Below are 23,399 nucleotides of genomic sequence, written 5' to 3'. Positions count from 1 at the left end.
AAGAATTAAAATCAATCAAACCCTCTCCAACTGTACGCGGTCCACACTTGGGGTCCCACAGGGGTCTGCACTTTCGCCCGCGCTCTTCATCTTGTTCAAGGAGCCTCTATTGGAAATGCCTCAAATTATCCAGCATTCACTATCAAATGTATGCAGATGAGACCCAACTGTACCTGAAAATCTCCTCCCCAGAAGACATCAAGTCACTTAACTCAAAACACAACACTGGCTGACTTCCCAACATCTCAAGCTAAACTCCTTCAAAACAGAATTTCTCCTTACCTCTCCACCTAAACAGGCTCCCATCATTGTTGAATACATGAAACACTTAACGGCTCTGAACTGTAGACCACAAGGTCTCTTGGAATAATGCTTGATAAGACCTTGAGTATGCAGGAGCACATCAGCTCAGCTACCAAAGGAGAAAACTTCCAAATGAGTATCCTAAGAAAGATAAAACCCTTTCTCCACCCCCCCCCCGGACAACTTTAAGGCTGCTGTTCAAGTACTAGTAATTTCAGGTTGGAGTATGGTAGCGGAACGCTCTGGGGAGTACCTAGCTACAAGTTGGCACCGCTCAGGCCCTCCCTGAATTCGGCTGCAACGCTTATCATGGTATCCAAAAAAATAACCACATTACACCGGATCTGAAATCCCTAAACTGGATTCTATTTGAGGCTAGGATACATCTTAAAATTGCTTGCATGACACACAAAGTCCTTCACCTTAACACTCCTCTGTACCTACCTCAAAAACTGGAACTCTCCGATGGTTGCAGATCCTCAAGGCGTTCCAGCACCTTGCTGCTGAAAACATCAAAAATTCTAAAGATGGAAAACCTAAAATAAGGTCTTCTCTGGTATTTCCCCAAGAATCTGGAACTCCTTGCCTCCGGAAATCAGACTGAATCCATCAACGGCATCTTACAAAAAACACGTGATAGCACTACTGAAGAATACTCTCTGATCTGAAATGTACCTATTACCACTTGGTACCATTTGATGATGGTTCCTCAACATGCTTGTTTTTCTCATCCTGTACAGACTTCCTCACCCAGAGTAGCGCTGTGTTTCACACCTGATTGTATGATTGTTTTCAACATCCCTATTTGTTGCTGCTCTTATATGCTCATTTATATCCTTTTTGTGGTGTCACAATATATTTTTCCTCTTGTATACACCGTTACCTTGCATACTACAGCTGCTGTTACTGACCCACTTGTCTCCCTCTTTTTTGTCCTTGATCATTTGTAAAGCACTCTGATACCCGCCTGGGGCATGTTCGCACTAGATAAAACTATATATAAATAAATAAAGCCATTCAGCAAGGTCTTTGAATAGGCACTGTGTTGTCGTCGAACCTTGCATTTAGGACCTGCGTCATTGTCGAATCAGTACTGCGTCTGTGTTGGAGGGCACAACATTGGTTCTGATTGGCACAAAAGGGTCACTGTGACGATTTTGTGCAGAGCCCCCTTCTGAGGCCCAAGACTTTAGGAGGCACCTCGGACAAGAGTATGACTCACAGATGGCAGAGTTCAACAGCACCAGCAGAGTTGCAAGAAGTCTTTTATGACCCTGAGACTTCGAGAACACGAGGCATGCCAACAAGCCCTTGGAGAAACTTGGGTTCAAGGATGAAGAGAGCAGGTCCAGTCCCGCTCACTCACAGGCAAGCAGCAGCAGGCCAGCAGAGCAGGTAGCCAAGTGATAGTTCCTCCTACAGCACAGCAAACTGCAGGCAGCAGGCCAACACAACAATGCAGGTAGCAAAGTGCAGTCCCACATACAGCACAGCAGCCCTTCCTCCAGGCAAAATGTTCCTGGTTCCAGCAAAACTCTGACTTGGTGATGTCAGGGCTAGTACTTATACCCAGATGTGCGTTTGAAGTTGGGGAGACTTCAAAAAGGCCTCTTAAGATCACAAGCCCCCTGCCTTTACTGCCCTGGCTCCAGACTCATCACTGGAGGGTATGCAGATCCTACTGTAGGAACAGGCACGTCCCTATTCAGGTACACGTGTCAGCCCCCCAATCTACCTAAGGAAGGCCCATCAGCCTGGTGATGTGCCATCAGGAAGCACATGTCACACCCTCTCTCTCTTTGTGTGACTGTCTAGAGGGAATGCACGAAGCCCAGCTGTCACCCAAACCAGAAGTGTATTCAGAGAGAGATAGAGGCCCAGAATGGTTAAAGTAAGAAAATGCCAACTTTCTAAAAGTGGCACTTTCAGACTTACAATTTAGAATCTGACTTCACCATCAGTTGTGATTTTAAATTGTGAATTTAGAGATACCAAACTCCAAATCTCCATCTTTCCTAATTGGAAATTACACCTAAAAGATGTTTTAAGGTAATCCTAATGTTACCCTATGGGAGGGATTGCAGTAGTGAAAAACAAATGTAATAGTTTTTCACTACCAGTGTTGAAAGTTAGGCTGAAACCGTCAACATTATCGGCGCCCACTTGCTCTCCTTGAACCTTTTGTGCGCGTAAAACAGCCGCCATTTTGAACACCATGGCTTCCCTGCTCTCGCCGAGAGCCAGCGCGCCCCTCTCCCCCTCCTAGCTTCGCTGGCATCCCCCGCATGCTGACAACCCCCCTGCCTGCACCTGCCTTGAATCATAAACCCCTCTTCAGCGCTGCTCTGCCCCAGGCCCTCGTCCTGTTCCCAGCGCAACACCTCCCTTCTTCCCATTCATGATCCCCGGCCCTTTGATGCAAACCCCCTTTTTTCCGTGTGCCCGTTTGTCTTCCTCGTTCCCAGGCCGACACCCAGCTCTGCCGATACTGTTCCTTGCCCCTCCCCGTACAATAAAAAGCTTCCTCCATCAAGGGATCCCCGGGTTGATCAAAGCCCCCGCCCTACGAGATCCGATCGAACCCCACACACTCCGTGAATCGGCGGAATATCCAGCTGCGCGATGATCATCACCTGTTGTGAACGGGGCGGGGACTTCCACTGTAACCTTGTGTGGGAACGGGCCTGAAAGGGGGGATTCTGAGGATGTCTTTCCGTACATCAAAGTATCAACGAGAATGTGTTACATGCAATAAAGAGATAAACTTGTGTATAAGAGGCCAGGCCTCAGGGATGCAGTTAGAGCACCTCAGAACGATACCTGCTGTCTGTTTTGCCGTGTTCTCCTCCGGAGAGAATAAAAACCTTGTTTCCTGCCTTCCAGTCTCCAGCGCCTGCCTCTTCAATAGTTTAACTTCTTTGTGGGTTCAAGAGGCGACACCGCCGGGCAATACTTAAGGATCTTATATTCTGGTTGGTAGTGTCACCCTTTTAACAATTGGCGTCCCAAGCGTGGGGCCCATCAGCGACCCGTGGATCCAGTGGGAGAGGTCCTGACGACAGAGTGAACGACTGCAACGATCGGGAACGCGTCTGTCCGATAGACCCTCGTCTGACAGCCGATCATCCGAACTTCACTGGTTCCGAACAGACCTCTCTCGAGTGATCTACGGTCCTGACTGGGAACCATCAGGAGTGCCGCGAGGATAACGGAGAAGAGAGGACGATCGGGCGCTGGATTCGGAAGACAAGAAACTGTCCATGCGGTCCGGGTAAGGTCGTGTAAACACGACAAGTTGCGAAATGATTGCTTGATTGCTTGATTGTTTAAAAAAATACTAGTATTGCTCTTTTTATTTATTTGGAGATTCGCTGTCTGCAAACGGAGAAACAACGGGCTCTCTCTTTGCAAGCAGTGGAGGATAGGTAGGGCAGTAGCCGTGCTTATTTTTTCTCCCCCACTCAATAATTACTTGAAACTGAACTGTTGTTCGCAAAACTATTGTTTTCTGGAGATTCTCTGTCTGCAAACAGGGAAGAGACCACCCTTTTTGCAGATAGTGAAAAGGGTAGGTAACGCAGATCTTTGCGGACCTACTCATTCTCCCCATTGAATATTTATTGGTCTTTTTGTTATTTTGATCCATGAGGTATTCACTGCCTGCAAACAACGTAGAATAGAAATATTATGTCCAGTCTTTGCACCTAGTGATAAGATAGGCAGTGCTGACTTTTTAGTCCCTCGTTACGAGCCGTCATGTCTGTCTTCTCCCCACTGATTAGTAGCCTGTTTAGCCCGGACCGCTTATTAGAAATGGACCATCCAGCCCCGCTGGAAGGCACCCCTAATAAGGACATGTTCATGAAGCATGGATTGACCGCTATAGCCTATAGTAAACTATGGCATAAATATACGAAAAAGGGTCAAGAAAGTCAGTGGCCCCTGATAGGATCCTTCGATGATGATAAAATAAAAACGCTAGAAACTGCCCTGGGTAAAAACAAGACAACACCCACTATGCTTGACAGTTTCGGCATGTGGCGAAAAGAAACTGAACAACGTAAAAAGAAAACTGAGAGTAGGTTGGAAAAAGAGCTGCGAAAAGCAGCCCACCTAGCTGCCCAGAAACTAGAAAAAGAGATAAAGGAAAGAGAGAAAGCTAAACAGAAACTAGAAATGGAAACACCAAGCCAGTGTCCGGTTAGAACTCCCTCCATGCTCTACCCTGATTTACCCTCGAAACAACGAGCCAACGAGGATCTGCTGTTAGGTCCTCCTATCACCTACATGCCCCCTCCATATGCCCCTTCCCAACCCTTGGCGCAGCACGCGCCACCCCCAGGTACAAACGAAGGTACCGCCACAGCTTCGGCCCCAATGGCCTCTGTGCCAGCCGAACCCCTTGTATTAAAAACGGCATCAACAACAACGTTAGACGACCATGAGACTCGAGGGGCGGGCCCTGCAAGAACAAGCAGACTAAGCAAAGATGAGCGAGCGGGGATCGACAAAATAGCAAGGACACTGGTAGAAAGGAAGGATAATGAAGAGTACATCACGGATATGTTCAGCTCGTATACAGGGAGTCACAGACGACATTTTTCCGTACGACTGTGTTATCATGTCTTGAATGCATACGAGGACCGATATCGAGAAAAAGGTCCCAAGAGCCTTACGACTCTGTACCGGAAGGTCGATATCGGGGATGAGGGCGAGTGTGATGTGTCGGACCTCCTTACGCGTACGCTTGAGGTTTTCCGCCACCTCACTGAACGAAAGCCGGGAGCTAAATCCGCAACCTCCGTAGTGACCGAACCACCAACCGAGCAATCTAACACCATGATGCCAATACGAGAGGCTGCCCCTTACTGGGTTCCTCCCCGAGGTACAGGGACTCACGATGATGCAAACAACCAAGATGCGAAGGGAAGGGTAGTGTACAACTGGGTCTACCAGCCATGGGACCGGCAAGAGATACTGACATTCCGGAAATCTCTACCCGACCTACGTAAAAACCCCACTGCCTTCTATACTGAATTGGGTACAGCCCTGGGCTCAACGATTATGACCCTGGCCGACATCGACTTGTTCTTCGGGTTATGTCTACCAGCTGATGTGTGGAAGCAAATCCGGAAAGTCGACCACCTTGAGCTGTTCGGACAAACCTGGACACAACTCAATGACCTGGATAAACAACGGGGACCAGGACAAAAGCCTTTGAAATCCATTCTAGACCTTCCAGATAAAATCGTAGAGAAATTAAAAACCCTGATCCCAGAAAAGAAAGTGGACTGGTCGATAGTAACAGCCTGTCGCCAGAAACCCCAGGAGGATGTATCGGAATACTTCTCCCGGTTTGAAACGGTGTTCTCCGATTACAGCGGCCAGGACATGACCACTGCAACCGGACACCATCTGTTTGTCCAGAATTATGTTAAGGGCCTATCATCGGAAATCTCCCAGAAACTACAGGCCAGCGAGAGTAGTTGGGCAGCCTCCAAACCTACAGCGATTCTCCAAATGGCCCAATATTATGAGCATCAGAAAAATGAAAACGATAGGGCGACAGAGAAAAAGAAGAAGGACTTAAAAGAGAGGGTGATGATTGCCAAACTGCAAGGGGTGACTATAGGACGAGACCAATATCGGGGGAACTACCAGACGAACGTCCCTAAGACTACATTTCCCCAGGACCGCACTCTGACTTCCTACAGTGGACGCACAGACCTTAGAGAGAACCAGTGCGCTTTCTGCAAAGGGACTGGCCATTGGAAATCCCAGTGCCCAGTTCTTCTGGAAATGATCAGAAACAAAGACCCCAGGGACGTAGCAAACGGACCGAGACCTAAGGGACAACAGCGAGGGCCCCCAAATGACGCGACTAACGACAGATCAGGCAGACCAAATACGTTCGATCGACCCAGGCAGAACCAATATCAACAATCTGACTATGACGACACCCACACCTTCGCATAGGACAGCCAAGGGCGAGGGAGGGATCCAGTCGAGCTCTATGTTGACCAGCAGGGCCCTTATGTCACTGCTAAGGTCCTGGGTACCAAGTCTCCATTTCTGGTAGACACTGGCGCAACACGTAGTGCGTTATCTAAACGACTGATTCCAAGGGCACCATTGTCTGGCTCACTCATAACATCGACAGGTTTCGATGGAACGCCCTCCACCAACCCTTTGTCTGCCCCGATTCTCTTTGACGTAGAAAACAACACCACCGACACCACGTTCTTGCTCTCCTCCAATAGCCCTGACGCCATTATGGGACTTGACTTACTGAAACACTTCCGAGCGACGATCAGGTGTTCTCAAGATGGAGTTCGAGTGTTTCTTTACGACAACCCCGTTCTGCTTAGACATTGCTCTCCCTGACACATGTTTTCCATCACCGACGTTGACGCATCCCTGCTTGACACTCTACCTCCGTATCTGTGGGCCAAAGCGGATTCGGACGTAGGGCGTATGTTAATTGACCCAGTGCACATTACTGTCCGACCAGACGCAACACTCCCAAAACTCCCACAATATCGGATATCGCCAGAGGGCGAGAAGGCATTGGTAATGATTATCCAGTCACTGATAGACGCAGGAGTGGTAGAGGAAGTGGTTAGTAACATTTGCAACAGCCCTATCTTGCCCGTCATCAAGAAACAGGGAGAGGGAGATGAGAAAGCATACCGTTTTATCATCGACCTCCGAGAGATCAACAAAGTGGTGGTACCCCAGTACCCTGTGGTCTCAGACATCACCACCATCCTGACTTTGATTCCATCCACTGCCACCACCTTTTCCGTCATCGACCTCAAGAACGCATTCTTCTCCATCCCCATCCACCCAGACAGCCGATATCTCTTCGGCTTTACCCTAAAAGCCCGCTCATATAGGTTTTGCCGAGCGCCTCAAGGCTACACGGAAAGCCCTAGCATCTACAGCCAGGCCCTCAAAAGACAACTAGACCAAGTCCAGTTACCCGACGGAGTGGTGTTGGTACAATATGTCGATGACATCCTTTTGGCAGCCGACACCACCCCTCTAGCGGTTACCGCCACCATTCAACTCTTGCACTTCCTTGCGGAAAATGGCCACAAGGTCTCCAAGAAGAAGTTGCAATTCTGCCTACCCCAGGTCACTTACCTAGGCCACCTTTTGTCCAAAGATGGAAGAAAACTCACTCCTGATCGAATCCAAACCATTCTAGATACCCCTGTCCCTAAGACCCAGAAGCAGGTTCGCTCCCTATTAGGCCTCACCTCCTTCTGCCGACAATGGTTACCAAACTTCAGCCTCGTTGTAAAACCACTGCTTTCTCTGCTAAACAAAGACGTCCCTTTCCCACTCCCTTGGACCCCTGAGTGTCAAACTTCCTTCACGGAACTGCGAGATGCCCTTTGTTCGGCCCCCGTCCTAGGTACCCCTGATTACAAAAAGCCCTTCTCCCTTTACACTCACGAAAGGGAGGGGTGCGCTTTATCTGTCCTGACCCAGGCCATCGGCCCTAAGCAACGACCGTGCGCTTACTTCTCTGCCACTCTTGACCCTGTAGCCAGAGCCTTGCCTGCCTGCCTTCGAGCTGTAGCTGCTGCTGCAATCTCTATCCGACAGAGTGAGGGGATTGTACTCTCGAATTCCCTCACGGTACTGGTACCCCATGCAGTCGACACCCTCCTGAACCAAACCAAGACGCAACATCTGACGAGTGCACGACTGACTGGATACGAACTGACCTTGCTTGCCCCCCATATCACCCTGAAAAGATGCACCACACTGAACCCGGCAACTCTGTTACCTTTGCCAGAGAACGATCCCAATGTGCACCCCGTACATGACTGCGTGACTCTTACGGACGAACAGACCAGGAGTAGGGTTGATCTCAGAGACACGGCTTTCCCTGACCCCGACGGGGAGCTGTGGGTGGACGGTTCTTGCATCAAACTCTCCGATGGTACCACTTCCGCTGCCTATGTAGTCACCACGGCTCGAACCGTAGTAGAAACAGCCCGCATCACCCAGCGATCTGCCCAGGCAGCGGAACTGATTGCTTTGACACGAGCCTGCATCCTGGCAACAGGAACCACAGCGAACATTTACACCGACAGCCAGTATGCCTTCGGGGTGGTTCACCATTTTGGGCTCCTTTGGAGGGAAAGGGGATTCTTGACCTCACACGGCACACCCATTTTGCACGGGGATCTAGTCTCCGCCTTAATCGAAGCTGTCCTCCTCCCCAACCAGCTTGCCGTCATCAAATGCCAGGCACACAAGAAGGTGACAGACATTATTGGACAGGGAAATGCACTAGCCGACATCACCGCCCGAACGACAGCTGAAAATAGGTCGACAACACACATGTACGTGACCAGATCACAAGCGGAAAAATGGACTGACGTTGGAGACACTATCAGGGACATTCAAACGGCTAGCTCACAACACGAGTTGACTGAATGGACACGGGTGGGATTGAAAGACGATGAAGGCTGCTGGCGGACGAAGGACACGAACAAATGGTTGCTACCTGATTCATACTTGATTCCCATACTGACCATGGCACACTCCCCTGCCCACATAGGATCAGCCCCCATGATCGAACTTGTCTCCAGGGTTTGGCACAATGATAAGATCCCAGATTCCGCCAAACGCCTGGTCCAACAATGCTTAATATGCCTGCAGCACAACCCCGGGAAAGGAACTGTAGTACCCCGGGGGGGATTTGGGGTCCCAAACCACCCATTTGAAGTCCTGCAGATGGACTACATCCAGCTAGACAGATGCCAAGGCCTAAAATATGTACTTGTTGTGGTGTGCGCATTTAGCAAGTGGGTGGAAGCATATCCAACCCGTGACAACACCGCTATGGCCACCGCAAAGGTTCTGTTAAAGGAGTTTTTCCCCCCGTTATGGCCTCTGTCGTGTTTTATGGAGTGATAATGGCCCCCACTTCGTAGCCAAAGTTATCCAGCTCATCCTAAATGGGCTGGGTATTAAACAGAGATTCCACGCAGTCTTCCACCCTCAATCTGCTGGGCTTGTCGAACGACACAATGCCACACTAAAGCTTAAACTGGCCAAAATAGTGGCTACCACGGGCCTGAAATGGCCAGACGCCCTCCCACTGGCATTGCTATCGATGCGCTCTACCCCCACCCGACATCACTTAACTCCTTATGAAGTTGTCTTCGGTCGACCCATGAGCGTCTGGTCTGCCCCGAAACCAACTTCCATTCATGACGTTCCGGACGTCCTAATGTCTGATTATCTGTACAAATTGACTGAAACTTTGTCTGTCCTTCATCAGCAGGTGCAGCAGGCCATCCCCGATGCTTCCAGGGGTCCGGGTCACGCCATCCAGCCGGGGGACTTCGTGCTGATCCGAAATTTTCAGCGATCAAAGAGTTTGGAACCCCGGTGGACGGGCCCCTGGCAAGTGCTGATCACCACTCGGACCGCACTTCGAGTGGAGGGGAAGAAGCACTGGCTGCACGCCCATCACTGCAAAAAGGTCTCCCCAGCCCTGGCCACGACAGACACCGTCAACACCCAAGAAGAGCTCCTGAACCAGGACCGACCATCGTTGAACTGCTATCCTGACACAGAGACACTTGAACTTTCAAAACATCCTGACCCCACTGTACCATCTCGAGAAGGGTATTTCCTGCGTCGAAAGGAGGGAGCTTCGGCTAAGTAGGCCACGGACTAGGTTAAAGGATCTCAGAACGGTGACCCAAACTACCAAGGGTTACCTGGAGAGAAGCTAAAACTAAGTCTGTGGTCCTGCCCACTACCGAGCACCTTGAAGACGAAGATGATGGAAGCGCCAGATAAGAAGATGATGGAAGCGCCAAATAAGAAGCCGACGGAGACAGCAGGAAATACCCACTACAGAAATCCGAGAACAGACAGACTCCATAGCTCAAAGACAATTGCACTCTTCATCGTAATCCTCCTCTGCTTTCTCCTCATGACCACGCTCTGGATTATGGAAGAACATGCACCTGCTCACAAAACATTCCTAACCACTGCTCAACCTACCACCATGAAGGAACATTATCTGATTTCGCTCTCTCCTCAACTAAGAGAGAGGCGAAAGGAGTTTTGGAACAACTCTTTCGTGCAGCTACTTCACCAACACAATCTTGCCACCAATGCCACCAACTGCTGGATCTGTGGGTTGCTACCCCATGCCACTGGACATTCAATACCATTCATTCCTTCACCCTTCTCTGTTCACGGCTCCTGCCTTGCTTGGCTGATCCTCCTGCAAGAAAGCTATAAGGACAATACCACCTCCGGTAGAACCGTAACGCATTTCTCCCACGGGGTCCGACGAAACAAAACTAAGACACACTTCTGCCTGCAGACCTCCAACGATTCAGTCCAAATGGACATCCCGGCTAAAGAACGGATCGAAATGCAGGTGTTCAACAATCCAACCAGACCCACCTTCTCCTATCTGCGGAAACGAACGGCTGCCACTCTGACTGTGGCCTTGTCGGTCATCAACGTCACAGGCCACATGTGTGTAGAAGGACTTGGGACACAGCTGGTGGGTCGCAGCGCTTGCCGCTTTACCAGAACTTTGGATTCCACGGATCCACCTTCCTTTGTGTCATCCCCAAACATGTATTTCATCTGCGGCACGAAGGCCTACACCTGGCTCCCCAAAGGCTGGGGGGGCACTTGCTACATCTCCTTCGTCCTTCCTCCAACTTATGTGGCCCCAGCGAATCACCACAGGCAAAAACGGGCCAAAGACGTTGAGCAAGCCGACTCAACAGGGGCGCAGTTCCTCGATGCTATGAAAGGACTCGTCCCCCTCTGGGGCCCGATGGCAAACAGCCGTGCCATCCGACATTTGACTCAGGCAGTTGAGACAACCATGAACATCACAGCGGGCATCTTTGCCAACAACACTGCCGAGCTCCAAGCGGTCCGTCTGGTGGCTCTTCAGAACCGCCTTGTTCTAGATGTGGTTCTGGCGGACCGTGGAGGAGCATGCCGCATTATTGGGTCCAGCTGTTGTACATACATACCGGACAACTCACCCTCAGTGTACAAAGCCATCGAACATCTTCACAGACTCTCTTCAGAAGTTCACCAAGAACAAGAAGAATGGTCGCTTGGTGGTTGGTTCTGGGACACCGTCAAAAGCTGGGGCTGGAGACTGCTCACCATTATCCTGATTCCCGTAGTTGTAATATGTGGCCTATGCTTAGGAATTCAATGTCTGCCACCTCTGTGTTCTTTATGTGCGAGTTGTATTTTTTCCCAAACTGTGGACTTTGGAAGCGAACACATGAGAGCATTGTATGATACCGAAGTTAGGAATTTGATGAAAATTGACATTGAGTAAAGCAAGTTGGCTAGATATGTTGAAAAGGGAGGACTGTTGAAAGTTAGGCTGAAACCGTCAACATTATCGGCGCCCACTTGCTCTCCTTGAACCTTTTGTGCGCGTAAAACAGCCGCCATTTTGAACACCATGGCTTCCCTGCTCTCGCCGAGAGCCAGCGCGCCCCTCTCCCCCTCCTAGCTTCGCTGGCTTCCCCCGCATGCTGACAACCCCCCTGCCTGCACCTGCCTTGAATCATAAACCCCTCTTCAGCGCTGCTCTGCCCCAGGCCCTCGTCCTGTTCCCAGCGCAACACCTCCCTTCTTCCCATTCATGATCCCCGGCCCTTTGATGCAAACCCCCTTTTTTCCGTGTGCCCGTTTGTCTTCCTCGTTCCCAGGCCGACACCCAGCTCTGCCGATACTGTTCCTTGCCCCTCCCCGTACAATAAAAAGCTTCCTCCATCAAGGGATCCCCGGGTTGATCAAAGCCCCCGCCCTACGAGATCCGATCGAACCCCACACACTCCGTGAATCGGCGGAATATCCAGCTGCGAGATGATCATCACCTGTTGTGAACGGGGCGGGGACTTCCACTGTAACCTTGTGTGGGAACGGGCCTGAAAGGGGGGATTCTGAGGATGTCTTTCCGTACATCAAAGTATCGACGAGAATGTGTTACATGCAATAAAGAGATAAACTTGTGTATAAGAGGCCAGGCCTCAGGGATGCAGTTAGAGCACCTCAGAACGATACCTGCTGTCTGTTTTGCCGTGTTCTCCTCCGGAGAGAATAAAAACCTTGTTTCCTGCCTTCCAGTCTCCAGCGCCTGCCTCTTCAATAGTTTAACTTCTTTGTGGGTTCAAGAGGCGACACCGCCGGGCAATACTTAAGGATCTTATATTCTGGTTGGTAGTGTCACCCTTTTAACACCAGGGCGTGTAAAACTGAAAAGTACATGTCCGACCTTTTTACTACACGGTACCCTGCCCATGGGGCTGCTAGGGCCAACCTTAGGGATGGTATTAGGTAATAAAAGGGAATGTTTGGGCCTCACAAGTAGGTCACCTTGCCAGGTCGAAAAGGCAGTTTAAAACTGCAAAGACAGGCTCTGCAGTGGCAGACTTGAGCCATGCTTTAAGGCCTACTAAGTGGGTGGCACAATTGGTGCTGCAGGCCCACTAATAACATTTAATTTACAGGACCTGGGCATATATAGTGCACTTGACTAGGGACCTAGAGGTAAATTAAATATGCCAATTGTGGATAAGCCAATTTTACCATGTTTTAAGTACTTAAGCACTGGATATCAGTGGTAAAGTGCCCAGAGTCCTAAAGTGCCCAGAGTCCTAAAGTGCCCAGAGTCCTAAAGCCAACAAAACCAAATTCAGCAAAAAGGGAAGGAGGAAGGCAACAGATTTGTGGGTGACCCTGCATAAAGGGCCATTTCTGTCAACCAGGCTGAAGGCCTTCCCCACACTCATGCTATCCAGGCTAAAATTCAGAATGTTGGAGCAAGACTGCTCCTCCGCCTACACTCCAGGTAGCACATCACTCCCATGAGAATTCCACTGGCTATGGGTAGCGAGAAGACCAGTGAGAACAGCACTATGCCCAGAACCTCCCAAGGAAATGGAACTCTATACTTTCAAATAAAATTTCAACAGTGCAAAGAAAACCAACATCTCTGCTCCAGACTAGCCCCTCACATTATCATACTGCCTTACAATAACAGTTCTATAGGAAGAAGTTCTCTCCCGAATTTTGAGGCCAAGATCGGCTGCATCCAATAACACTTAAAGTTCAAGACGGAGTTGGAATCCCTGCTATTCCCTAGACAGCCAACCCCAATACCCTGAAACATCATAATCCAGTAGATATTAACCTCTGTTGGCAGGCTCAGCCAAACCTCTCTCTATATGGGAGTTACCCTCACCCCTCCTTTTTGGCAAGCTGCTATGTTAAACACCAAAGTGTATCATATTGACCTCTAACAAAGACAAGCTACAAGATACAGCTACCACCATCCATATTTAAATATGATCAAAACATATTAATACACTAGGTGATGACATTTGCCCACATTATCAGTATATGCAGTAAAACCGTATTTCGTTGCAAATGTAATGGTCATTTAAATTGTAAGTGTGCTGTCTATAATGGCAGAGCACTACCACACTATGCATGCTCCACACTGCACCACTCTACTCCACTGAATGCCCTTCCACTCTATGCCACGCCACTTCATTTCAAGCCACTCCCCTCCACTCCACTCTACGACATGCCACTTGACCCCACACCATGCTACTCTAATCTACGCTGCTCACTCGACACAATATGCCACTCCACTCTATGCCCCTCCACTCCACACATCCCATTCCACTCTGCCCCACTCCATTCTACCACACTCCAATCGACCCTAATCTACTCCACTCCAATTTACCCCCACTCTACTCCACCCACTCTACCTCACTCCAGTCTACCCCATTTACCCAACCCACCCGAATCTACCCCACACCACTCCAATCTATCCCACTCTAACCCAATCTACCCCACTTCCCTCAAACCTACCCCAATCCACTCCTATCTAATCTACTCCACTCCAATCTACCCCCACACTCCAAAATATAATACACCACTCCATTCTATGCCCCTCCGCTCCACCCCACTTATCCCACTCGACTCTACTTCACTCCAATCTACCCCACTCCATTGCAATCCATCCCACTCCACCCTACACCAATGTACTCCAATCTACCCCACCCCACTCCACTTTGCTAGAATCTACCCTAATCTACTCCACTGCAATATACCCCACTCTGCTCCATCCATCCAATCTACCAAATGCCACTCCAATCTACCACACTTTAGTCTACCCCACCCAACTTACCCACCACACCCCAATCTACCCCACACCACTCCAATCTACCCCATTAAAATCTACTCCAGTCCACCCCACATCACTCAATGTAACCCAATCATCCCCACCCCACTCTACCATAATTAACTCTAATCTTTCCTAAACCATTCAAATCTACCCCAATCGGCCCACCTATCCCCTCCACTCCAATGCACTTTAACCCACCCCACTCAAATGTACCACAATCCAACCCGCCCCACTCCAATTGACCCCACTCCATTCCAATTTTCCCCACTACACTCCATCCTCCACTGCAATCTAACCAGTTCCTCTCCACTCTAATCTGCCCCACTCCATTCCAATCTATCTTACTCCACTCCACATCAATGTAGCCACCCCGCCCCAATCTACTGCACACCACTCCCAAGCTACCCCAATCCACTCCAATCTAATATAATCTACTCCAATCCACCCCACTCCACTCCAATCTATGCCCCACACTCCACAATAAATACACCGCTATACTCTATGCCCCTCCACTTCACACCACTTATCCCACTCCACTGTACCTCACTCCAATCTACCCCCTCCATTCCAATCTATCCAACTCCACACCAATGTACCTCAAGCTACCCCACTCCACTTTGCTACAATTTACCTCAATCTACTCCACTCTAATCTACCCCACTCTACTCTATCCAATCTACCACATGCCACTCCAATCTACCCCACTCCAGTCTACCCCACCCCAATTTACCCAACACACCCCCAATTTACCCCCACACCATTACAATCTACTCCACTCTACCCCACTCCACTCAATGTAACCTAATCATCCCCACCCCACTCTACCCCACTCCACGCCGTCCAATCTTCCACAATCGACTCAAATCTACTGCACTCTGCTACAATCAACCCACCTGCCCCCTCCACTCCAATGCACCCCAATCTACCACACTCAAATATACTACAATCCAACCGACTCCACTCCAATTTACCCCAATCCATACCAATTAACTCCACTACACTCCAAACTCCACTGCAATCTATTCAGCCCCTCTCAATTATAATTTACCACACTGTTCTCCAATCTACCCCACTCCAATCTACCACAACCTACCCACTCCACTCCAATCTACCACTCTCCCATCTACCCAATCTACCCCCACTGGACTCCAATCTACCCCACTCCACTCTATCACACTTCACTCCAATCTACCACACTCCTATCTACCCAACCCCTTTCTCCCCTATCTACTCCACTCCAATTCAACTACACAATACCAAGTATAGGAAACTAGAGCTGAAAGTAAAAGACAAAAGAAAAAAACCTTTTTTGGTCAGGGTACAGCTACACAACTAGTGACAGGCACTCAGCACTTACACAATGAGGCAGAAAGAAAGCTTACCATAGCCACGCCCACTACGCTGGAGACAGCCACGCTTACTAAGAGAAGAGTGTCATCAGAATATCGCTTGGTCAGTCGCCCAATAACAACGGCTTGCATAAACTGGAAACAAGGTCAGAGAAAACAAAGTAAGTCATATTTTTATATAATATATTCCACATACCAAGATTTCATTTTTTGCAGATACACACATTTTAGTTCGTTTGACTGGCCAATACATTGCATGAAGTGTAATAACAAACAAGGCTGCTGCTTGCACAGTGAAGTAGGTGATGCCAGATCAGAAGACCAAAGTATGTTCCATGTTTAGCCTCTATTTAGGGAAAACCTGATATATACAGCTGGGCAAACTTTAAACAATGACAGGGAAGTCACAGGAGACAGACTCAGCATTTCAGCAAATTTTGTGCTGAAAAACACCCGGCCCAGGCATGGTTGTCGATTTCCTTGACAGGACTGATGCACGCCAATGTAGGAAGCCACTGAGTGGTACCTACAAATGATGAAAGTAGCACCATCTCTCAGAGGATTTCTTTCTTTTCTCTTCATATGGCATAATTGGACCCACCTAGCTTAGTAAGAATGAAGAAGCCAGACTCCCTTAACTAATATTCACCAGCGTATAAACAACACTGTCCGAACAATAGGTGAGTTAATGTATGAACATCAAATTGAATGACAAAGGATACGTTACAAGTTTCTCTTGAATGCTTTGTTTGCACACCATGATGAAGGCCCCAGACAATCAAAATGTGAGGCAAAATACAGCCACACCGTACACATCTACCTGAAATCAAACTTACCAACAATTTTTGGTGAACTTATGTTTTTTTCTACTCATGCTGCACATAGAAAACCATGGGATTGGGCATATATGATGTGACTTAGTCCTATTGATCCTGCATCTTGCAACTCAATGATTATTGGCACAAAGCGGCATGACCAGAGATCTGTTTTAACCCACTCAACATTTTTTAAATATCTCACATCAATCTATAATTGTCTTCATATTACAAAATAGTAATGAAAATAATTTATGTGAGCTTTATCTAAGCAGCACATACTGCTTACAAGCACTATAACCCTGTTACATCACACTTTCTTCACTGAGACAATGACACATATGAAGCAGGTAGCCAGCAGCATTAGAATACATGGTTCGCCCACAGTTTCAGACTGGAGGATTTCCTGCAGTTACAGTAGTGAGACAGTCCTCGATGTTTATTGTTCTTGTTATGAGACTACTAGATCATGCAGGAAACTGGCACAGTAGTGCAGAGCAGCAAGTTTCTTCATGCATAGTTTGCAGACCTTGTCATGTGGTGTGCAAACTCGCTTTACTTTGCTGTAACCGGGAGCTGCTCTACAGTGTATTCCAGGACTGTATCCGGATAGCATACAGAATGACTGGCACCCGTTGTTGAGGGCTATCACCTGCCCTAGTCAAGACTTCACAAAAGAAACTCACTTTTGAGACAGTTGTGAAAAACTGCATTTGTTAGAAGGAAAGAGAATGTGTTTCGAAAGAGTTAGACCGTTCCAAACTCAGTGCAGGACAACAAAACAATATTACTAAAATGCCCATATTATATCAACAGAAGGGTGTTCAACATAGCTTCATGTGTGCTGGTGGTTGTAGGTGGTGGACACTGGCACTTCGTTTGTGAATACCGAGGCTTACATTTCCTCATCAGACTTTGCCCCAGAGCAAGAGAGTGAAAGGCAGAAAAGGGTGAAAGAAGACAGAAGAAAAAGATGGGAAAGGAGATAAAGAGGCAGGACGCGTAGGGTGGTCACAGAGAGAGGCATGAGGTAGAACCAAGACTAGGACTTCCTGGCACCCAGCAACACTGGCATTCGTCAACACTGGGGCGGGCCCCCAAGCAAAATATGAGGTCATAGTACATATTTATTCATGTATCTAAATTAAGTGCTTGTATCTAAGGAGGGCCCACGGATTGGACGGGCTAGTCTCCCGTGTGCCCCATTATTTTAATGTGCCAGGCCTGCCTACACGGATACCCAGGAAACAGAAGCCGAGTGTAGGACTGCTCCTGTGGGGCACAGTCTCCTTCCGACCCTCCCACACTGGAGGGCACGCAACCACGGCTCTCCTTCAGACTGGAATCTGTGCTAGTGTGACCGGATTGGTGTTTGGTGTCTATTTTGCGGTATACGATACGACATAAGTAACTTGGTGGTGTCGAGTTAAGGTAACAGAATCTGAAGGTGTCTGTGAAAACAAAAATCCTGTGTTTCTAGGTAAAAGAACACGAGCCGTGAGTGAAAGGGACCCGGCAAGCAGCCTGACATATATATACTAATCCACGCTCTTTTGCCGGAGGACTGATACTGAGAAAGGGTAAAGCCAGGAAGCACCTAAAACGGTGTCACAATGATGAAGAACAAGCTTTGATATGCCCTGCAACTGGCCTGGAAACTGATTTCTGCGGAATATTGTGAAACATAACAGGCAATTCGATCTTCTGTGACTCTGTGATCAAACAGTGATGGTGGCGGTATTCAACATGTTAAGTCGTATTCACACACAGTTATATTGTTTGCCATGGACTCTGTGTTATTGGTAAGCCGTGACATTGATATGCACTGGTATAATACCAGTGAGCATGTGTCCCATGCTCCCAGTAACCATCAGAGCCCTAATGCTTTCCGCCAGGTTTAGGATACTTTTGTAACGCAAACCTCTACGCAAAGTGTTATGCTGGGATTTACTAACCAAGGCAATTCAAGATTTGTGCTGAGTAGCTTCCCAAAGCAATGAAAAGTTTTCATGCCACCAACCTTGAGTTTTGACACAAATCCCTAACTACAAACAGTTGTAGACAGGGATTTGCATCAAAATCTTACACTTCCTCGAAGGAAGGAGAAATGTTTTCATTTCTCCTCGTTTTTCCTACTTTGCATACATACCTTGTGCAGCACACAAACAAAGCAGGAAAAGTGTTTAAGGACAGTTTTTGTAATAGACATGGCTCCTTCCTGTGCAAAAACGATTCCTTACAGCACGCACACACCCTAGCACTGTGGCAAGGGTCTGTGCATTGGTGCATGCAGTCTAAAACAGAAAGACAGGAAAACACTGTCATCTCTTAGTTGCTGTGCCACTGTTCTGATCACTTCCTTTTACACATTGCGTGAATTTTTTTATAAATCTGGCCCACGACATTTAGAATAAAAACTATGCCTCTGCCGCATATTTCAAATATTTCTTTTAAGAAGCTCACAGCAGGGACAAGGCAGCTCTCTCACTCAAAGTACACTGGGTAATAAGTGTGTCTCAGAGATGTTGGGCTGTTGCACTGGTGTTGTGTGTTTTAAATGATAAGAAGACAAGACGAGGTGTAAAACAGACTCTGCTCTTCTTTGTACAGACTTTTGGGACAAGCCACTGTCAGCTATTGTTAGGCAGTTGTCATAAGAAGCATACGTTGTCATTTGTTTACCTATTTATGGTAAAGTGTATGTGTTTTATTTATGGCTTAAAGGATTTAAATCCGAATAAAGTCTTCCAAAAGATAAATGTATGAATACAGAGACCAATAACAGCATATTTGTGTTACTTCATCTCTCACCCTTGATGTGCAGAGTGCCTGTTTAGCTTGGTCCTCAGTTACAACCCGACTGGTGCTCACGTGCCTTTGTAAGTCTGGAAGGTGCTTGGGCCATGAACCTCTTTTCAATATTTTGGCTTCCTTCGGCTTACCAGAAGTGGGTGGAAACTGTGCCTTTTAAAGTTTGTGTAGTTTCTGCTCATGTTGCCAGCCTTGATTGCTATTTCACATCCTTCCTCTTCCGCAGGATGTACTTATTCATCAGTAGACAGTGTCACTGCCTTCAAAACAACATAAAATATAATGGTGCATATCTACTTATGTTATCAATTCCGATTCTCGCCCTTTCGGTATCCTTTAACTCATTTGACATCTCTGCCTGGCATGTGTTGCTGTATGGATTACTGGGCCTTCTCTGATTACCCACCCTCCCCCTTTTTGGTCAATTGGTACACAGCATCCAACTGCCCCTGTGACTATGCTGGTTAGAACTTATTTTATTGTAAAACTTTGTATTGTTATTTCAAGTAAATTGGTACTGATTACAAAGAATCTGAAGGTTTAATCGTCCACATCTTGAACAGCCTTGTCATGCAGTAATATTGTCATGGATCTGCATTGCTCACATCTCGCTCACGCCCCTCTTTATACATATAACAAGTACATTTATCATGTAAGTTACATTGACTGTATTAATGACCTTCAATCACTCAGGTTCGGGTCGGATTCTTCGAGCGGTGGGTTACAGATATTTCCTCTGAAGGCATTCCACCTCCCACACACCCGTGTCCACTTCTTAGGGCACCTTCTATGAATAAAAAACGCCTTTTCTGCCACCATTGCTCTATCCATGCCCCCACACCACTCTCCAAGAAGCTGGTTATTCCTTGTTATATTATGCATGTCTATGTCAGGAAGACTCACCTATCGGACCACCAGGTGCTGCATCCCATAACACGATAACCACATCTCAGTGGTCATCCCTCAAAACATGAAAACACTTCTCGTATAGGCTCAAAACAAAAACATTGCCCTCCATCCATACATACTACACCAGGGGTCTCCAACCTTTCTTTGTAATAAGGGCTACTTATGCTGAACTGCTAACATTATTAGTGTTGTAATAGTGACCACCTCAGACGAGATTACATTACTGCCCACCATGTATGCAAGGTTACTAGCCGTGATCACCTCACTTCATCAGGAAAGGTTGTCAGCAACAATGTAAAAAAAAAAAGGCTATGTCAATTTGAAATGCCACTACACAAGGTCAGACTGGAACAGAAAATAGGCTAGGGCAATTGTTCTTAAACTTTTGACTTCCGTGGACTCCCACTTCATCTTTACTGGAACTTAGGGACCCCCCCACTGAATCTGTATTGGAATCTAGGGACCCCCAGTGATTAATTACTGGACGCCAGAGACCCCGGGCTAAGCATTTGTGATGATTTGAACCACAAAACCATACACAAAAAATACTGAAAAAACATTCATCAAACAAATAGACAAATGATAAAATATTTTATTTAATATTCAAACAAATATATAAAAAATTTTTTTTATAGGAAGATGGAGCTTTTCTAATTTCTATTGAAGCCACTTATTGTCCATACTGTATTCTAACAAAGGGCCTTATTATGATGCCGGTAGGAGGAGCATCCGACCGGCATCGTTTTGGAATGGAAACCGCCCAACTAGTAGTCAACGGTTCCATCTGACAAATTAGGATACAACTGCCCATGAGGCGTACGTAAACATTCATTTTTCCATTGTGGCTTGTGCTGCGGCCAGAAAAGGGCCGCAACACAAGCCACATTGGAAAAATGGATGTTTCAAATATTCATATACCGTGTGTGCCTGGCACGAGGGGTATTGATGCTTGGGCGGGGCTCCACAGGTCCCACGAGGCCTCATAGCGGAGGCCGTGGGGAGACAGGGCCCTACTAGGAGCCCCCAAAGTCACTTTCTGACAGTCTTTTTATGGCAGTCGGACCGCCATTGAAAGGATGTCCGAAAAGGTACATCGTAATCCCTACGGTGGTGCCTGAGCAGACACCGCCCCTAGTGTATGGTCCGACAGGCTCCTTGAGCCTGTCAGAAGCATCAGTCAGTCCCTCCATCAGCTGCCTCCGATTGCCCAAATCAAAATTTGGTGGTAGGACCGCGGCACCAGATGTTGGTCGGCCTGGAACCGATGTTGTGTCAGTGGCGATCCGACTGACATCGTAATGAGGCCCTTAATTTTTAGCCTCCAATTATAATTCCTTCATGTTTTCTGAATGTTTTAAACATTTTCTACTCTACATTTCTCATATTTATTTATATACATTTTATTAATCTGGTAATACTATTTCATTTTCTAAGCAGTTGTAGACCTTCTGAGTAGACTTCGTAGACCCCCCAGAGGTCCCTGGTCCAGTGATTAATAGCAACTGGGCTAGGGCACTAAAATAAAAGTGGCCCTCACTAGTGAATAAAACAGTTAAAAAACAGAAGTCCATATTTGCAAATGGGGGCAGTTATGAACTTGCAAATTTGTGTTATCTGTGTTTTGCAAGGAAGCAGAGACTGGACGCATTTGTGCTTGCTGCAGGCTATATTTGTGAAAATAACAGGGAAATCAATAATACAAAAACGTCCCAGCATTCCATAAACAGGCCCACAATCCGCCAAGGAAATGGCCAACACACCGACCTCTGTGATTAGACCATAAGGCACAGCATCTTGCCTATAGATCAGTCCGACACTGCCTATACAGAGGTAATAACAGCTATAGTTGCAACCGCACTGGCACCAAAATAATAAGCCTCGCAGTGTGACATGATTTATTTATTTGAGTTTTATATAGCGCTGGCTAGACCCGGAGGTATCAGAGCGCTTTACATAAGGTTCCACAAAATTACATCAATTACAAAGTTACATCAGTTACAAGAGAACATTTCAAGAGCTTAGAAGGGCAAGGGAGTGGGGTAAGGTGTAAGAGGGAGAAAGGGTGGAGATAGGATGGATGGAGAGACGAAGGAGAGTCTGCCTAAAGTCCGGCTGGGTAGGTGACGGCTGAGGGGGAAGTCCACAGCCCATCTACTCCATAGCTAACAGGTAGCTCCATAGGGCTTTAGTCATGCAGCTAGGTCTCAAAGAGAAAACAATTAGAGATCAAAGAGGAGGAATAAATGGAGCATGAAGGAGAAAGTGGGTGGAGTAAAGGGGTATAAGGGAGAGTACGACGAAGAGACGAAGTAAGGTCTGCCCCGTGTCCAGCTGGGTAGGTGACTGCCGAAGGGGTAGTCAATAGCCCATCTCCTCTATAGCTATGGAGTAGCTCCACTGGGCATTGGCCAAAAAGCTAGGTCTCCATGGTCAGAGGCACGTTCACAGAATCCGTATCCTGAAGGGTAGGCCGATGGGGGATGTGTACGAGATCTGGACGAAGTCGTCAGCCCCACAGCACCGCACTCTCACTGTCTGAGATTTTTGCTGCCAGCTCCCACAGTATCCCAAGCCCACTCTCTGGGCTCACTACAGCTTGCCATCAGCGCTAAACATAACAACACCATGGCCTCTCTGCCATCTCCCTGAGATCAGTCATCCTTCAGAAGCTTAATAGTATGAAATACTCAGGCCTATGACAGAAACTTGCGTTTTTTGCCTCACCTAATCAAATTTAAAAATGCTTTGCGCATTTGTAAGATTAATCATGGTTCAACCTGAATTAGTATGGTCTGATAAAAGAAGAGTACCATCAGGAGAATCATCGTTTTAACTAAGTCGATTGCTCATGCTAGGACAAGGATTGACTGGGCCAAGGTAGTAGTTCTGTTTCTATTTCTTTTAATTGAGAAGGGAAATTAGCATCATGTATCTATTAACAGTGTCTCCTGATTGACTCCCCAAGTATTTGATCATAGTCTCCAGCAT

At 47.5% G+C, this 23,399-nt stretch overlaps 1 protein-coding gene across 3 annotated transcripts in view; it reads right to left on the bottom strand.

Moving 5' to 3' along the window:
- The window catches only part of SLC67A1 (solute carrier family 67 member 1), a 1,118,404-nt gene that overhangs the window by 167,865 nt on the left and 927,140 nt on the right, over positions 1-23,399 (bottom strand). For all 3 annotated transcript variants that reach the window (XM_078682895.1, XM_078682893.1, XM_078682894.1), the window contains exon 9: positions 15,910-16,011. In XM_078682895.1, the coding sequence (XP_078539021.1) occupies positions 15,910-16,011 (102 nt within the window). The remainder of the gene's footprint in view (positions 1-15,909; positions 16,012-23,399) is intronic.

Source organism: Lissotriton helveticus, chromosome 3_1 (genome assembly GCF_964261635.1).
Source record: "Lissotriton helveticus chromosome 3_1, aLisHel1.1, whole genome shotgun sequence".
Classification (NCBI taxonomy): domain Eukaryota; kingdom Metazoa; phylum Chordata; class Amphibia; order Caudata; family Salamandridae; genus Lissotriton; species Lissotriton helveticus.
The sequence above is the reverse complement of the archived record's forward strand: the minus strand, read 5'-3'. Positions and strand labels throughout refer to the sequence as shown.